The following is a 14,340-nucleotide window of genomic DNA, read 5'->3' as shown; positions in this document are numbered from 1 at the left end:
CTAAGTTTTCCCATCTGTAAAATGAGATGAACGGTCCTAACTCACATGGTAGGTTTAAAACTTAAATTTAGGTAATACATCCAGCTGCATACAGTATGTACAATAAATATTAAGTTTAGCTACAGCAATTACTAAGGCATTTACTCTTTGATATTCGTATGTGTCCACTGTATACACAACCATGGACTGGAATGCAATGAATTAAATGGAGACCATACAACCTGTTTCCCTGAACCCGTTAACAATGCCAAGATAGGCTACGATAAGCAAGTGGCAAAGATGATTACAAAGCACTGTTGAAAGTGTTACTTGCCTTTAAGGAGACCTATGAAATAAATAAAGCTAACACCTGAGAGAATTCTCTGCAAAACACACTTTTCCAGATCTCTCCATAGAGAAAGCCAAGAAACAATGACCAAACCAATAGCAACAAGCCTCCTTAACACCTAGAATGAGTTTTATTTTTTTCCCCTGGGGCACAGAACTTTTGGTACTAAAACCAAAACAGTTGGAAGCAAATCAGGTCGGTTGGTCACCCTACAAACAAATAAAGCAAATCAAGTCCCAACAGCTGGGTCCGGGTCTTGGCTGTGCTACTCAGAGCTGAGGCAGAATGAGTTCTTGAAATACCATTTCCCATTAAAAGAAATCAGGGCTCTTTTTGGAGAAATGGCTAAGTCCAGGTGTGAGAAGAAACTGCTCAAGATGAACCTGAAATATCCAGTTATGTCAGACAGCAAGAAAACTCTAAAAACTAATTAGGGTCATATCAAAAGGTAGGGTCATATAGAAAGGTCTCTGGAGCCAACTTCAAAAGGCTCCCATGGGCCAAAGATGGGATTATAGAAGCTTCAAAAAAGATAATTACAACTGATCAAAACCTGTCTATTATGTTCTCATCTGCAAGTTCGTAGTAAATTCCTTTTTCAAAACACATAACTAATTGATTACCTTCAAAGGATGTTGGGGAACCAGCTCATCATTTTAGAAACTAATAATGGGGGAAAATCTAGCATTTGCTCTGCTTTTCTATATGAACTGTATACCACTGTGTAACCAAATAGATGAGGGAAACAGGTCTCTCTTAAAAAAGTATTCAGGGGTGCCAGCATGGCTCAGTTGGTTAAATGTCTGACTTCGGCTTCGGTTCTCATCTCACCATTCGTGAGTCCAAGCCCCACATCAGGCTTTGCGCTGTGCTGACGGTGCAGAGCCTGTTTGGGATTCTCTCTCCCTCTCTCTGCCCCTCCCCGACTTGTTCTTTCTCTCTCTCTCTCTCCAAGTAACTAAATAAACTTAAAAAAATTTTTTTAATTAAAAAAAAGTATTCAAAGCAATAAATGAAAAGTAAATGACAGAATTTGAACATTACCATTTTGTCACCCCCAACAAATTAGTGGACCTAGCTATCAAGCATCAGCAGCTACTAATATAACCAAAAGTCAGTAAGATGTTTTGTGTCTCCCAATGAAAGATCACACCACCACCTATAGTCTGTCAAATGGATCGAACACAAGTTTGATCACACCTCTGGATCCAGCTGCCAATTTGCGGGACATACAGAGGAGAGGACATGCTGAACTGCATCATTCACGTGTAATCAGCAAAATCCAGACCACAAGATACTCCACAGGACAAATGCTCCAGGTTCTTCACAAATAAATTGCAAAGAAAGGACAGAGGATAAGAGGATAAGGATATCCCATAAGGAAAAGGATAGAGGAGAAACTAATTTTTTTTTAATGGGGGGAAAAAACCTATCATGTCCACTGATGCACATTTGAGTGATAACACCATAACAACATGCAAGGAAGTGAATACTATAAAGTCAAGAGTTACTTAAGTGGAAGAGGAGGGGCTGACATTGGGTGGAAATAGAGAGGGGCTTCTGGAGTTTCTGGAAGTTCCAAGGGTGTTCTCTTTATGATCATTCATCCAACTATACATTTATTTTCTGTGATTTTCTGAATCTGCATTTGTTATTTTACAATAAAAAGGTTTTTTTAAAAGTGATAGTGCAAAATCTACTACTTAACACCTCCTATATTCAAAACACTTTTACAAATATTAGAATTTGTATTTTCAAATACTATAACATTGCTCCAAATAACCCTTGAAAAGTATTTATTATCTCCATTTTTCATATAAGGAGACTGAGCTCTAGAAATTTTTTTTTTAAATATTTTAATGTTTATTATTTACTTTTGAGAGAGACAGAGACAGAGCACAAGTAGGGGAGGGGCAGTGAGAGAGGGAGACATAGGATCCAAAGCAGGCTCCAGTCTTTGAGCAGTCAGCACAGAACATAATGTGGGGCTCGAGACCACAAACTGTGAGATCATGACCTGAGCCGAAATCGGACACTTAGCCAACTGAGCCACCCAGGCATGAGGTCTAGAAATCTTAAGCAGGTTGCCCATACTCACAGTTATTAGGGCAGAGCCATGATTCAAATTCAGAAGAGTGGCTCCAAAACCATTATCTTATTGTCAATGCTCTATTAATGCCCAGTTATTTATTTGGTCAAGAAAGATTTATTGCTCACCTACTAAATCATGCTCTTAAAGATACAGGGGAGTTTCTGCCTTTGTGGAGATCAAGACAGACAAGGAATCATCCAAGGGAATATAAAATTACAGTCGTTGGTAGGTACAGTAAGGAAAAGGTATGTGGTGCCAGGAGAATCCACACAGCAGAGAGGGAGACCCTCCCTGCACAAGTGATGACTAAGTAAGGGGGCAGTGGGCTGCTCCACGCAAAGGAGGCAATGTACAAAGTCGCCAGTGATGGAGGGAGCATGGCCCTTTAAGGATGGAGTATGAGGATGAAGGTAGTGAAGACAGAGGAGGCTGAAGAGCTGGGAAGAACAGGAAGCCACTAGCGGATTTTAATTAAACCTGTTGCTGAAGATGGATTGAATTAGGTTCGCATTTTTAAAATGGCAACAAGGTCAGGGCGCCTGAGTGGCTCAATCGGTTAAGCATCTGACTTCAGCTCAGGTCATGATCTCGCACTCTGTGAGTTCGAGCCCCATGTCAGGCTCTGTGCCGACAGCTCAGAGCCTGGAGCCTGCTTCAGGTTCTGTGCCTCCCTCTCTCTGTTCCCCTCACCTGCTCATGCGTGTGCGCGCTCTCTCTCTCTCTCTCTCTCAAAAATAAAGATTTTAAAAATTTAAAAAATAAAAAATATAAATAAAATGCCAACAAGGAGACAGAGAGAGGAGTTGAGAGGCTACTGCAGCCATCTAGGTGAGACATGATGGCAACTGGGACAAAGCAGAAGAGATGGAAAGAACGGGATGGGTGCAAGACACTCAAGAGGTAAGAAGGCAGGACCTGATGATGGACAGCATATGCACAGTGAGGAGAAGGAGATGTCCAGGGAACTCAAAGCCTTCTGGCCATGGGACCTGACTTTTGGAGGTGCCAGTCATGGACATAAAGGACAATGGAAGAGGGATGGGACACTTGGACTAGCTGAGTTTCAGGCACCACGACAAATGCCAAATGGAAATGTCAAGTCAAGCAGTTGAATAAATGAGTCTGAGGCCCAAAAAAAGAGAGGAATAAATCTCTAATCCTGACTGTAGGGATGGTTTTTACGGGGGCTCAAGGATGAGACCGCCTAAGAGTGAGATAATAAAAAAAGAAAACTCAAGAACAACCATAACTCAAATCAGGAAAGCAAAGCAACTTCCTGAATTTATCTAGAGATGATCATCTCAGAAAGGTTTAATGAAACAGGAAAAAAGAAAATCAGAAGGAAAAAGAGATTAACTGTCTCAGAAATTTCTGGAATACTTAAAGATGTTAATTCCATGTGTAACAAGTTGGCAAAGCCTGCATGCAGCCCTCAGGTAGATATTTTAAGAACTAACTTGCACAGGGTAATGAGACCTTCTGGGAGGTGGCTTGTAGATATGGGCTCAAGGCTACAGACAGAAAGCTTTGATGCTAGGAAAGAAAGCTCTGGCTTCCCAGGGCTGCTCCTGGCCAGGTGGACAAAAGGGAAGGGGCTGTCTTTTGAGATGCATACCCTAGAGAAACAGGGCAACACTTCAGCTGCTATGAAGTACAAACTGGGGCTTTGGCTCAGAGGGAAGCACACTTGGATATCCAGCTTTGGGGGATTGAAACCCTAGTTGCCCAAAAAGAAATGTGCTTTTTCACAGACTGACAGTGGTGATGGCAGAGAAGCCTCTCTCCAATGCTTTGCAGGCACCAGAAATGAAGGAATATAAATGAGCTTATTCACAAATACAGAAGACACTGCCTATGGACTCTCGGAAGTCTGGGGAGGGGCAGCTAGGGGTACTGCAGACCAAGGTTCTGCATGAGCAGACAGAAGCAAACACCTGTAAAATTTTAGTTACTACCATTAATGTAAAGTCACTCATACACACAGGTGGTTGAGAACTACAGAAATTCAGGTTACTTTAGAAATAAGTATTTGTAGGGGTGCCTGGGTGGCTCAGTCGGTTAAGTGTCCGACTCTTGGCTTTGGCTCAGGTCATGATCTCTCGGTTTCATGGGTTCAAGCTCCGCATTGGGCTCTGTGCTGGCAGCACAGAACCTGCTTGGGATTCTGTCTCCCTCTCTCTCTGCCTCCTCCCCACTTGCACTGTCTCTGTCTCTCTCAAATAAAATTTTAAAAAATGTATTAAAAAAAAGAAAGAAAGAAAGAAGTATTTGCAAAAACTTACCTAATTTTCCAAGAGCAGTATTCTACACTACAACTGAAAGCTTACTAAATAGATCCCAGTGGCCTAAACAAGTTCATGTTTCTTATCCTAAACATGCACAATTCATTCCTTTTCCTCCTTGGCCCCAGAGGCATTTTATCTGGAGTTACCATATTCGTTTTTCTTCACATCCAGCTCTTAGCTATTCAGACGCGGAAACCCCAGGCTGGCTGACAAATGTACCAGGACTGGTCAGTGCCCGTAGTAACCGCACAGAACAGGTCAGGCCCAGGGACACAGCAGGCACACCTCACACTCCCAACTGCATTCTCCCAAAGCAGAATCTGAGCTGAGAAACCCACCAAAATACAACCAAATCGGTTCCCTGGGCTTTCTGGAAAGCTCCACTGCGTTTGGAGAAACTATACAAGCACACAGCCCAGGGCTGACACAGGATATGGAAATAAGTAACTGGGCCTGGGCTCAGGGTACCCAGGAAGAGCCCTTGAGAAGGGCTGCCGATCACACCTATCATTCCCACCCACGCCCCCAACACTAGTTTAGAAAGTGACCTAAGAGGGAAGGGTAAAAAAAATAAGTTCCAAGTTTGCAATTTTTTTTTTCCAAAAGCAAAGGTGCAACTTTTTTGTTTTACACAAGTCTGTACGCTATTATTTTAATATTTAAAGCCTTCTACAGACAATGTTCATTTTCTAAGCCTGAGCCTTTAGCACTAAACCTGCTGAGTCACCTTTTTAGTACAATTATGTGCATGATGCTGACTACAAGAACTCACATTTTCAGGAATCTGGGGGTACTCCCTACCCCCAAAACTATAAGGTTGGGAAATGAAACATAAGAGATTTTCAAGAAGGCAACATTCAATCATGAAGGTGACATCACAGCATGCTCCCAAAACAAAAGCAGCTTGAGATAGAAGACAGTGAGAAATCAACCTCCCAGGAAATGACCAGACTTTAGGCTCCAAGGAGAACATTCAAGCTTGGAAACTGTGTTCATTTTGTGAACAAGACAACCCTTTGTTTGGGGGCTGAATTTACTATTATGTTTGTTTATTGGGGGGGGGGGGCGGGGGCATGTGTTAGTGAAGGAGAGGAAAAGGGGAAGTGTGTGTGGGGGAGAGGGGGAGAGGGGGAAAGGGGGAGAGGGAGAGGGAGAGGGAGAGGGAGAGGGAGAGGGAGAGGGAGAGGGAGAGGGAGAGGGAGAGGGAGAGGGAGAGGGAGAGGGAGAGGAGGGAGAGAGGGAGAGAGGGAGAGAGGGAGAGAGGGAGGGAGAGAGAGAGAGAGAGAGAGAGAGAGAGAGAGAGAGAGAGAGAGAATCTCAAGCAGGCTCCATGCTCAGGGCAGAGCCAAATGTGGGGCTCGATCCTTTGAGCTCATGACCTGGGCTGAAATCAACAGTCAGATGCCCAAGTGACTGGGTCACCCAGGTGCCCCGAAATTTACTGTTTACAGAGAATGTTAGGACACTCCTGAAAAGATTCTTAAACCTATCTGTAATGATAACTAATGATATTTTACATCAAATAAAAAGCTCACTCAAATTTATTGCCTTTTATCTCCATTCACACAGCCTCATTAACTCTCACTTTTTACCACTGCATTTAACATGGTATTTTCTCCTCCTGAGTTTATCCCAATCACTTTCCATTTAACATTTGTAAAGCCCAGCTCTGAGACTATCACTCCTGTCTCAAGAAATGCCAATAGCTGCCATGCCCACAGACTAAAATCAGGTTTTACTCTCGATTGAAGACTTCTACAACGTGGCCTAAAGTACCTTGGCAATCCTAGCTCCTGTAATTCATCTCATATACTCAGGGGCAACTCAAATCCTAAACGGTACATGTACTCTGTCAACAGTTTGCTTTGTTTACTTTTTGTAAATTTGTTTACTTTTTCATAAATTATGAAAATAAAAATTGTTTCCTTTAGACAGTCTGGTAAATTCAAATAAACACTTTCTTCACTTCTTAGCATACATGTCCTGTGTTTGATGAGCATTATTATGTTCTAGGCTCAATCATGTATCTTCCTACTTAGAAGTTATCATTCCTATATAACTTGTTTCCTAACCTTAAGAAAAAATGCCTTCACAATGAAGATCTAAAAAACAATTGTCCTATATGTGTTATCATTGTTTTTGTATCAAGAGATTATAGGTGTCCAAAACTTCTCTCTTTGAATATATATTTGTGTTTTCTTGTATATGCATAATATATATATGGAAGAATAAACAACTATTAATATTGTCTGTAGGGAAAATGTCACTGTATACCCTTTTACACGTTTTTTTTTTTTAAAACGTGAATGTTATCATCTGCATAAAAAATTTAAAAATTATGAATAGTGTGAATTTAAAGGAAAACAACCTTTATACCAGACAGGGAAGATGCTGTGATTTAAGGGGTTCTCAAAAAGCCATCTTCCTCAAAAACATTTTTCCCACTATCCACCATGACTTAAATCGTCTAGTTAAAACTTTAGCAAACAAATATTCTGAAGTATATTATGCCATTATCCATTATCAAATTATTGAGGATTACTTTATCACATTAGCATAATAAAGGAAAGTCACAAAGAGGCTGTGTATAGTCTCCCTAATTCCTGTTTCTTTTCCTTTTTCCCCTCAAGTAACTAAATTAAGTTTGTTTTACTCAAAGAACTTTTGTATTTCTAAAAGAACTCATTTAGGAATTCTAAAAGTCCTACCCAAGCCAACTGGCACCATGGATTGCTGTGTGAATATTTTACTGTCTCTATAAACATCTGCCCTCCCATCCAGTCTTCTCTATCAATCCAATCTACTCAGCCTGAGAGCGCAGGGACAGGGAGATTCTTGTTCAACTGTGAATCCTCCCCAACGCTAAAAACATGGCCCTGCATTTCCAGAAAGCAATTTCCCAAGCTCTTAATGAGCTTACTGCAAGGTTCTGACCCTTCTCCAGGATGCTGGGGTTATAATTTTAAACCTAAAAATGTGAGTAGGGGCACCTGGGTGGCTCAGTCCATTAAGCATCCGACTTCGGTTCAGGTCATGATCTCACAGTTTGTGAGTTTGAGCCTGGCCTTGGGCTCTGTGTTGACAGCTCAGAGCCTGGAACCTTTAGATTCTGTGTCTTCCTCTCTCTCTCTCTCTGCCCCTCTCCCCTCATGCTTTTCTCTCTCTCTCTCTCAAAAATAACATGTAAAAAAATATTTCTAAGAAAAAAATTTAAAAAACAGTCAGTAGAATACTTAAATTTGCTATCGTCTCAAACAATAATCCATTTACGCAGGCAAAACTGATCTACTGAGAGCCTACCATGTGCCTGGCACAGGCACTGAGCAGCTAGGCAAAAAGTGATCTAACAAGATTGTAATAGCGGCTATTTAACAGGTACTCAGTAAATGCTTGTTAGATTTGATAAACCACTTGAACTTTTCTATCTGCCTGAACTTTGAAGTCTTTCATTAATGTTTTCTTCATATAGTAGTGGACTTTGGTTTCCCACATGCTATTAAGCATTTCACTTTTGTGGATATTCTCGTGTCGGCCTTCTGACCATCGTTAATTACTTAGTTTTGAATTTATGGAACACAAATCAAGAAACATCCAACAAGTTATAGTGCAAAAGAGAAAACCCATACTATATGTGAATAATTGATGGGTAGAGAAGCTATTCTCTTATCTTCCTATTGTCAAAACGTAAGAAATAATTTTCCTTTTTTCCATTATATGAAGATGCGCTTTGTATTGCTGGTCCAATAATGAAACTAAGTTTTCTAAACTACTAACTGGCTTCTGCCATATTTCTCTTTCCGTTGCCTTGGTTAGATGAGGTGCTAAGGTCAAGTTAACTGTGACCAGTGAATTGGAGGCTCTTGGTCCAGGTAAGTTAACTGGCCTGGCGCAAGACCAAACACAACCTTGGACCGGGAACGCCACGCTATGACAGCCTGCTCAACAAAGGTGGGCTAACAACTGTTAGTTACCCCCCGGGCCAGGCCAACCCCACAGCACCACAGCTCCAGTGTGCTTGCTGGCCTGCCACAAAGTCCACGTTTTTTCTAAGTGGGGCCCAGAGAGCAACTGTCAAGACCTTCTTGACCTTACAGAAAAGCTTCCTCAGGACTTGAATACACCACTGGATATTATTTCTACCTGAGTTGAAAATGATTGTTACTACTTTAATCAGCAGTAATTCCCACCCAAATGAAACAAAAATTCTTGCACATAGCAGATGCCCAACAACTACTACTACTGGATTAACTGGAGGGGGAAAAGCATGAAGTAGTGAGAACAGACAATTTTATCATCATCTGCAAACACTCCCTGAGCTCCTGCTAGATACAGGTATAGCAAAAGGTGTCAATCAGGGGTCCTAATCACATGGAGTTTACAGCCAATAACTACACTGTGAGACACACAGAAGCATTTTAGACACTCCCTGACACAAAAACCACTTTTTGCTTTCAGTGTGGCTTTTTTAGCTGCCTACTTTGAATGATGTATGCATTTTTTTTCCCTCTATAGGAGACCAAAAAGAAAACGAAGAAGACGGAAGGAAGGACGGACAGCTAGAAGGACAGCATTTTAGAAGAATCTAAAATGTGTGAGAACAAATGACGATTCCTTCCTTCATGCTGAATCAAAATTTCTGTAGTAATGTACTCACTGTATCTTACAGAGGCACCATTTGGTTTACTACTCAACAGCCTCCCCCTCCACATATGTTAGATGACCTGTGTGGTCCAGCTGCTACCCCCACAGAACTGACAGATATTTTACACTACACCACGTGCTCATGCTTCCATTCATAAAGAACAGAGCATTGAAACAAACAAAATAAAACTAAACACAAATTAGGAATACAGCACAACTAAAGGCTTGAGTAAATAGCACCAGTACTATTTAAAAAATATAAAATTTTAGGGGCGCCTGGGTGGCGCAGTCGGTTAAGCGTCCGACTTCAGCCAGGTCACGATCTCGCGGTCCGTGAGTTCGAGCCCCGCGTCGGGCTCTGGGCTGATGGCTCAGAGCCTGGAGCCTGTTTCTGATTCTGTGTCTCCCTCTCTCTCTGCCCCTCCCCCGTTCATGCTCTGTCTCTCTCTGTCCCAAAAAAATAAATAAACGTTAAAAAAAAAAAATTTTTTTTTTAAAATAAAAAATATAAAATTTTATGTGAAAAATCTGCATTTCAATTACAATACAGACTTAGAAAGTAAAGTTTCTAATGTACTTACTTTCTCATTAAAGACTATTATAAGGATCCAAGTTCAAAAAAAATGACCAATGATCTACTTTCCATAAATTACATTTCACTTCTATCCTGAAATCTTCAGGATTACATATGCTGCTTCATGTTCTGTCACCTTTAAAGTACTATTTTCTCTGGGCGCCTGGGTGGTTCAGTTAAGCGTCCAACTTCGGCTAAGGTCATGATCTCGCGGTTCACAAGTTCAAGCCTTGCGTTGAACTCTGTGCTGACAGCTCAGAGCCTGGAGCCTGCTTCAGAGTCTCCTCCTCGCTCCCCACTCCTCCCCTCCCCTGCACTCTACCTCTCTCAAAAATAAACGTTAAAAAAATAACAGAATACTATTTTCTCTAATTCCTCTACTAAACCATCTTTCTGGATGCTAATCCAAGTTTTATCTACCCAGAAGTATAAGTGAGTTGGGAGGTTTGAGGAAATGTATTTTCCAGGAAATAGGATGGTAACTAACCCACAACATGCAGCTTCTAGGCCTTCAGAGGACTAGAACACTACAGGGTTTTGACCCTGACCTCACCATCTAAACTTCCTGCTCCCACTTACTAGGCACTCTTAATCACTTAACTCTTATTTTTTGTTTCAAAAGCATTTATCACTAACAAAAAATATCTCCTTTGTTGTCTGATCTCCCATAAGACTATAATCTCCAGAGAGTAGGGCTTTTGTGTGTCTCATTGATTCAACCCCAGCTTGCAGAATAATACTTGGCTCATATAAAACACTCAGTAGGGGAGCCTGGGTGGCTGGGTTGGTTGAGCTTCCAACTTCCGCTCAGGTCAGGACCTCAGGATCTGTGAGCTGGAGCCGGGCGTTGGGCTCACTGCTGTCAGCATACAGCCCGCTTCAAATCCTCTGTCCCCTTCTCTCTCTCTGCCCCTCCCACGCTCATGCTCTCTCAACCATGAATACAACATCAAAAAAAAGCAAACTCGATAAACACATATGGAGTAAATTATTTCTTACAATACTCAAAAGAAATGGAACATCATTTACAAATCAATAAGCCAACTAGTAAAATCTTTGAATCCTTATTTTTCTGTCATTGTAGAAAAAAATCATGAGAATAAAACACACCTGCTTACCAACTCTTGCTAAATTAGATATGAAAAAAATGGATAGTTAAATGAAGGTTTTTAAAGGAAATAAACACTACTAATTTTTTTAGAATACCAGGGAAACAGAAGTTCCTATACCTTAATATACTGAATTCCTGATGGATTTACAGAGTGAGGATGCCTGACTTCCTTACCTACAACCCTCCAGCCATTATCTCAGGGCTGCATTTTGAACTGACAGACTCAGGACAGGGTAATTTTGGCGAAGAGTGTGATGATTTTTACAAGAGTAAGTGGATCATATCATAAGCAAATACAAAACCCAGAGGATAATGATCCCTCTAACAAATATCCTTATGAACCACTGCCATTTCCCTTACCCGAATGTGCTTAGGCAACTTCAATTTCATGACAGTATCATTCAGTCCAGCAGCTAGTGCCACATTATGTTGTGTATTGATCTGTTGTGATTTCAAATCCATATTGTTTTGAATTGAGGTTGTTTTGATCTAGTTTGAGAAACCATGTCAAGATGATATCTGCAGAACTGTTGTGCTACTGAGTGCTTCTCCATATGAATATATGGATGAATAAGTATGATGTAATGGGCTTTAAATACCAGCAGTTTGTGTGGTCCTACCCAGAGTGTTCAGGCAGGGCAAGGCTACTCTTTGCCGATCTAAACAGCTCTCTGTAGGTCTTAAGACACTTGCTCCTGTTGTGGTCAGGCAATTCCCGGTCAGCAGGGGTGTTAAACCATACAGCAGTCTTGGGAAGGGAAGGGACATCTGTTCCTGCCGTGGTGAGGGTATTTCTCACAGGCAGTGGTACAGGCTGTGTAACTGTCCCCAAAGTATTAACCTTCAGGGCAGCCAGCCCTGCCTACCAACACCAATGCCACTGTCACTAGCTACATGTCCCAGCAATTAATACCCAACTTCTGGTTGAAAGGACTTACTCTACCAAGAACCAACTCCTAGAGAGGCACACCTCAAATAAATCTGGACTTTATTTCTCCACTGCCTGGAACAACAGTATAATTCACCTATCATGGGTCTGTGGGGTTTGTTATTTATTTCCTTACCGGATTATTGAGAGACACTACCCTGTAACCTATGGCTTATGAAATAGAACTCATAATTATATTCCCGCAGAAGTTATAATTCCCATAGTAAACCCGTGTTATATACATTATTAGCAGAAACAAATCTCAGGCTCGGCATAATGTGCCCCGAACAAAACAAGCTACAACAGAATCAAGTTTCCTTATTTGATTTAAAGGGTTACGTATGAGAGAAAGCTGGGAGGCTGAGCAAGTAGCGGTCTGGCACTAAGGAAGAGAAGAGCTCATTTGAAACACTCTCATTTCCTAGATTTTCTAACCACCGCCCTGCTGTCCCACCCCTCCCTGGGATACCTTTGCTTTTGTTGCAGACTTAAGTGCTATCTGACATCCCCTTTCAAAATCACAGAAACTAGCTGGGGCTGCGTTCTCAACATGGTGGAAGACAGGATGCCGCGGTAAGAAGTGTCCACAGCCTCGGGTGAGAGGTCCCGGCAGGGCGAGCTAAGCCAGACGAGCCTGTCTGAGCAAGTTTCCGCACCGGTGAAAGGTCATAAAGTTACCTCTCCCAGAAAACGGTTAGAAGCAGCAAACACCATGATCCGCACAGGGCGCAGCGCGTGCGTACAGGGGGGACTCCCCTCGCCAACTGCAGAGCAACATTCAAGACTTGGATTATTCAGCTATCAAGGTTGTGCCTGAGGATGGCTGTGGAGCAACTACACTGCCTAACAACGTGCATCCCGGCGAGCATCCCGCAAGCTCGGAGGAGCTCGGAGCCCGCCCCCTCTCCCCCCACCCCCCACCGGCGCGGGCCGAGGGAACGCTCGCAGCTACCCGCCGGGCCGACCAACCCCAGCCGGGTCTCTCTCCGGGAGGCCAGGCAGAGGGGACCGGCCACGCCGCAGCCACCCGGGGCTCCGAGAACGGGCGGCGGGCACCGGAAGCGGGGAGGGCCCGGACGAGGCCCGAGCGCGCGAGGCATTGGGGAGACCGGTACTTACCCCCGGCCCGCGGCGGGCGGCCGCGGCCAGCCGTCTCCAGGTGGCGACGAAGTCGGGCGGCGGGGCTCGCCGGCTCCGGCAGACGAGGGAGAACAGGGTTCCCAAGAGGAAGGCGGCCGCGGCGCAGCCCAGGTACAGGCTGAGCCGGAGCAGGACGGTGCACTGCCCCGCGCCTCCGGCCGCCTGCCAGCAACCGGGCCCCAGGCAGAAGAGGCACACGGCGGCGAGTGCGGCCACCGCCACTGACACTCGCCAGCTCCAGCCTCCAGGGCTCCCCGGCGCCGCCGCGTCTTCCCGGGCGTCCGGCCGCCGCTCGCCCGGGGCGCCCGGGGCTGGGCGGCCGCCGGTGGCCGCTGCCGGCACGAGGCTGAGGCCGGCGCCGCTGCTGTCGGTGGCATCGGGGTGCATGCTGCTTCCTGTACCGCTAAGGACAGGCACATCTCCTGCCCTGCTGTCCCCCGGCGCTGCCCTGGACGGTGGCCTCTGCGCGGCGCCCCCTCCCCTCGCCGCTCCCGCCGCCGCCGCCGCCGCTCCGGAGGCACAGGCAGTCCGCGCTCATGCCCTCGCCGGCGGCCCACCGAGGGAACGGCTCCAACAAACGCCGCCGAGCTCCTCTCAGCGACCCCTCAGCGCCGCCACCCGGCGCCGGCCCCGCAGCCGTCCGGCCGGGCGCGCCCAGGTAGCCGGACCGCGTTGTGACTTAAGCTGGCGAAGCCAGAGGCGGAGCGGGGGCGGGAGCGGCCCGGAGGTGCTCGTCAGGCAGGGGGCGGAGAGCGACCGCGGCCTGCTGAGTGACAGGTGGGAGGTGCCCGGCCTCGCCCGGCCCCCGCCGCCCACCCGCGGCGCGGGGGCGGGGTCCGAGCACCGCCGCCCCTCAGGGGAGGGGGCGCGGCCAATCGCTGGGAAAACTGCTAGGTCCCTGCCCTCCTCCTCCCCTCCCCCCAGGGTACCGTCAGAGGATGGAAAATTTTGCCGCAGGTGTCAGAAGCGCCTGTAATTAATTCTCCGGCTCAGGTGATCCCTTAATCCTCGCTCTGGGCTCTTCATTGACAAGGAACCTGTTCGCCTGCTTAGGGCTCCCCAAATGTCTGCCTTATTTTCACCTGCTGTTTAGACTCGGGGGGCAAACCATTCCTAAGCCTCACTTTCAACACAGGTTCCCTCAACGACCTTCCTTTCCCCACCCAGCCGCCTCAGGGAAGGGATCGACGACTGTGGAAGAGGAATGAAGCCTGCAGTTGCTAGTTATGGAAAGGCCCAGA

At 45.1% G+C, this 14,340-nt stretch overlaps 1 protein-coding gene across 2 annotated transcripts in view; it reads right to left on the bottom strand.

Moving 5' to 3' along the window:
- SNX25 (sorting nexin 25) overlaps nucleotides 1–13,830 on the bottom strand; it is a 133,660-nt gene extending 119,830 nt beyond the window's left edge. Inside the window, exon 1 of one of the 2 annotated variants that reach the window (XM_086703242.1) lies at nucleotides 13,079–13,830. In XM_086703242.1, the coding sequence (XP_086559368.1) occupies nucleotides 13,079–13,486 (408 nt within the window). In that variant the 5' untranslated portion in view covers nucleotides 13,487–13,830. The remainder of the gene's footprint in view (nucleotides 1–13,078) is intronic. The other variant, XM_025933074.2, reaches the window with a different exon arrangement.
- Between the last annotated feature and the right edge of the window lie 510 nt (nucleotides 13,831–14,340).

The sequence above is a fragment of the Puma concolor genome, chromosome B1 (assembly GCF_028749965.1).
Source record: "Puma concolor isolate L17-30 chromosome B1, mPumCon1.1.hap2, whole genome shotgun sequence".
NCBI classification, from domain to species: Eukaryota; Metazoa; Chordata; class Mammalia; order Carnivora; family Felidae; genus Puma; species Puma concolor.
Note: the sequence above shows the minus strand (reverse complement) of the source record. Positions and strands in the feature narration are given on the sequence as shown.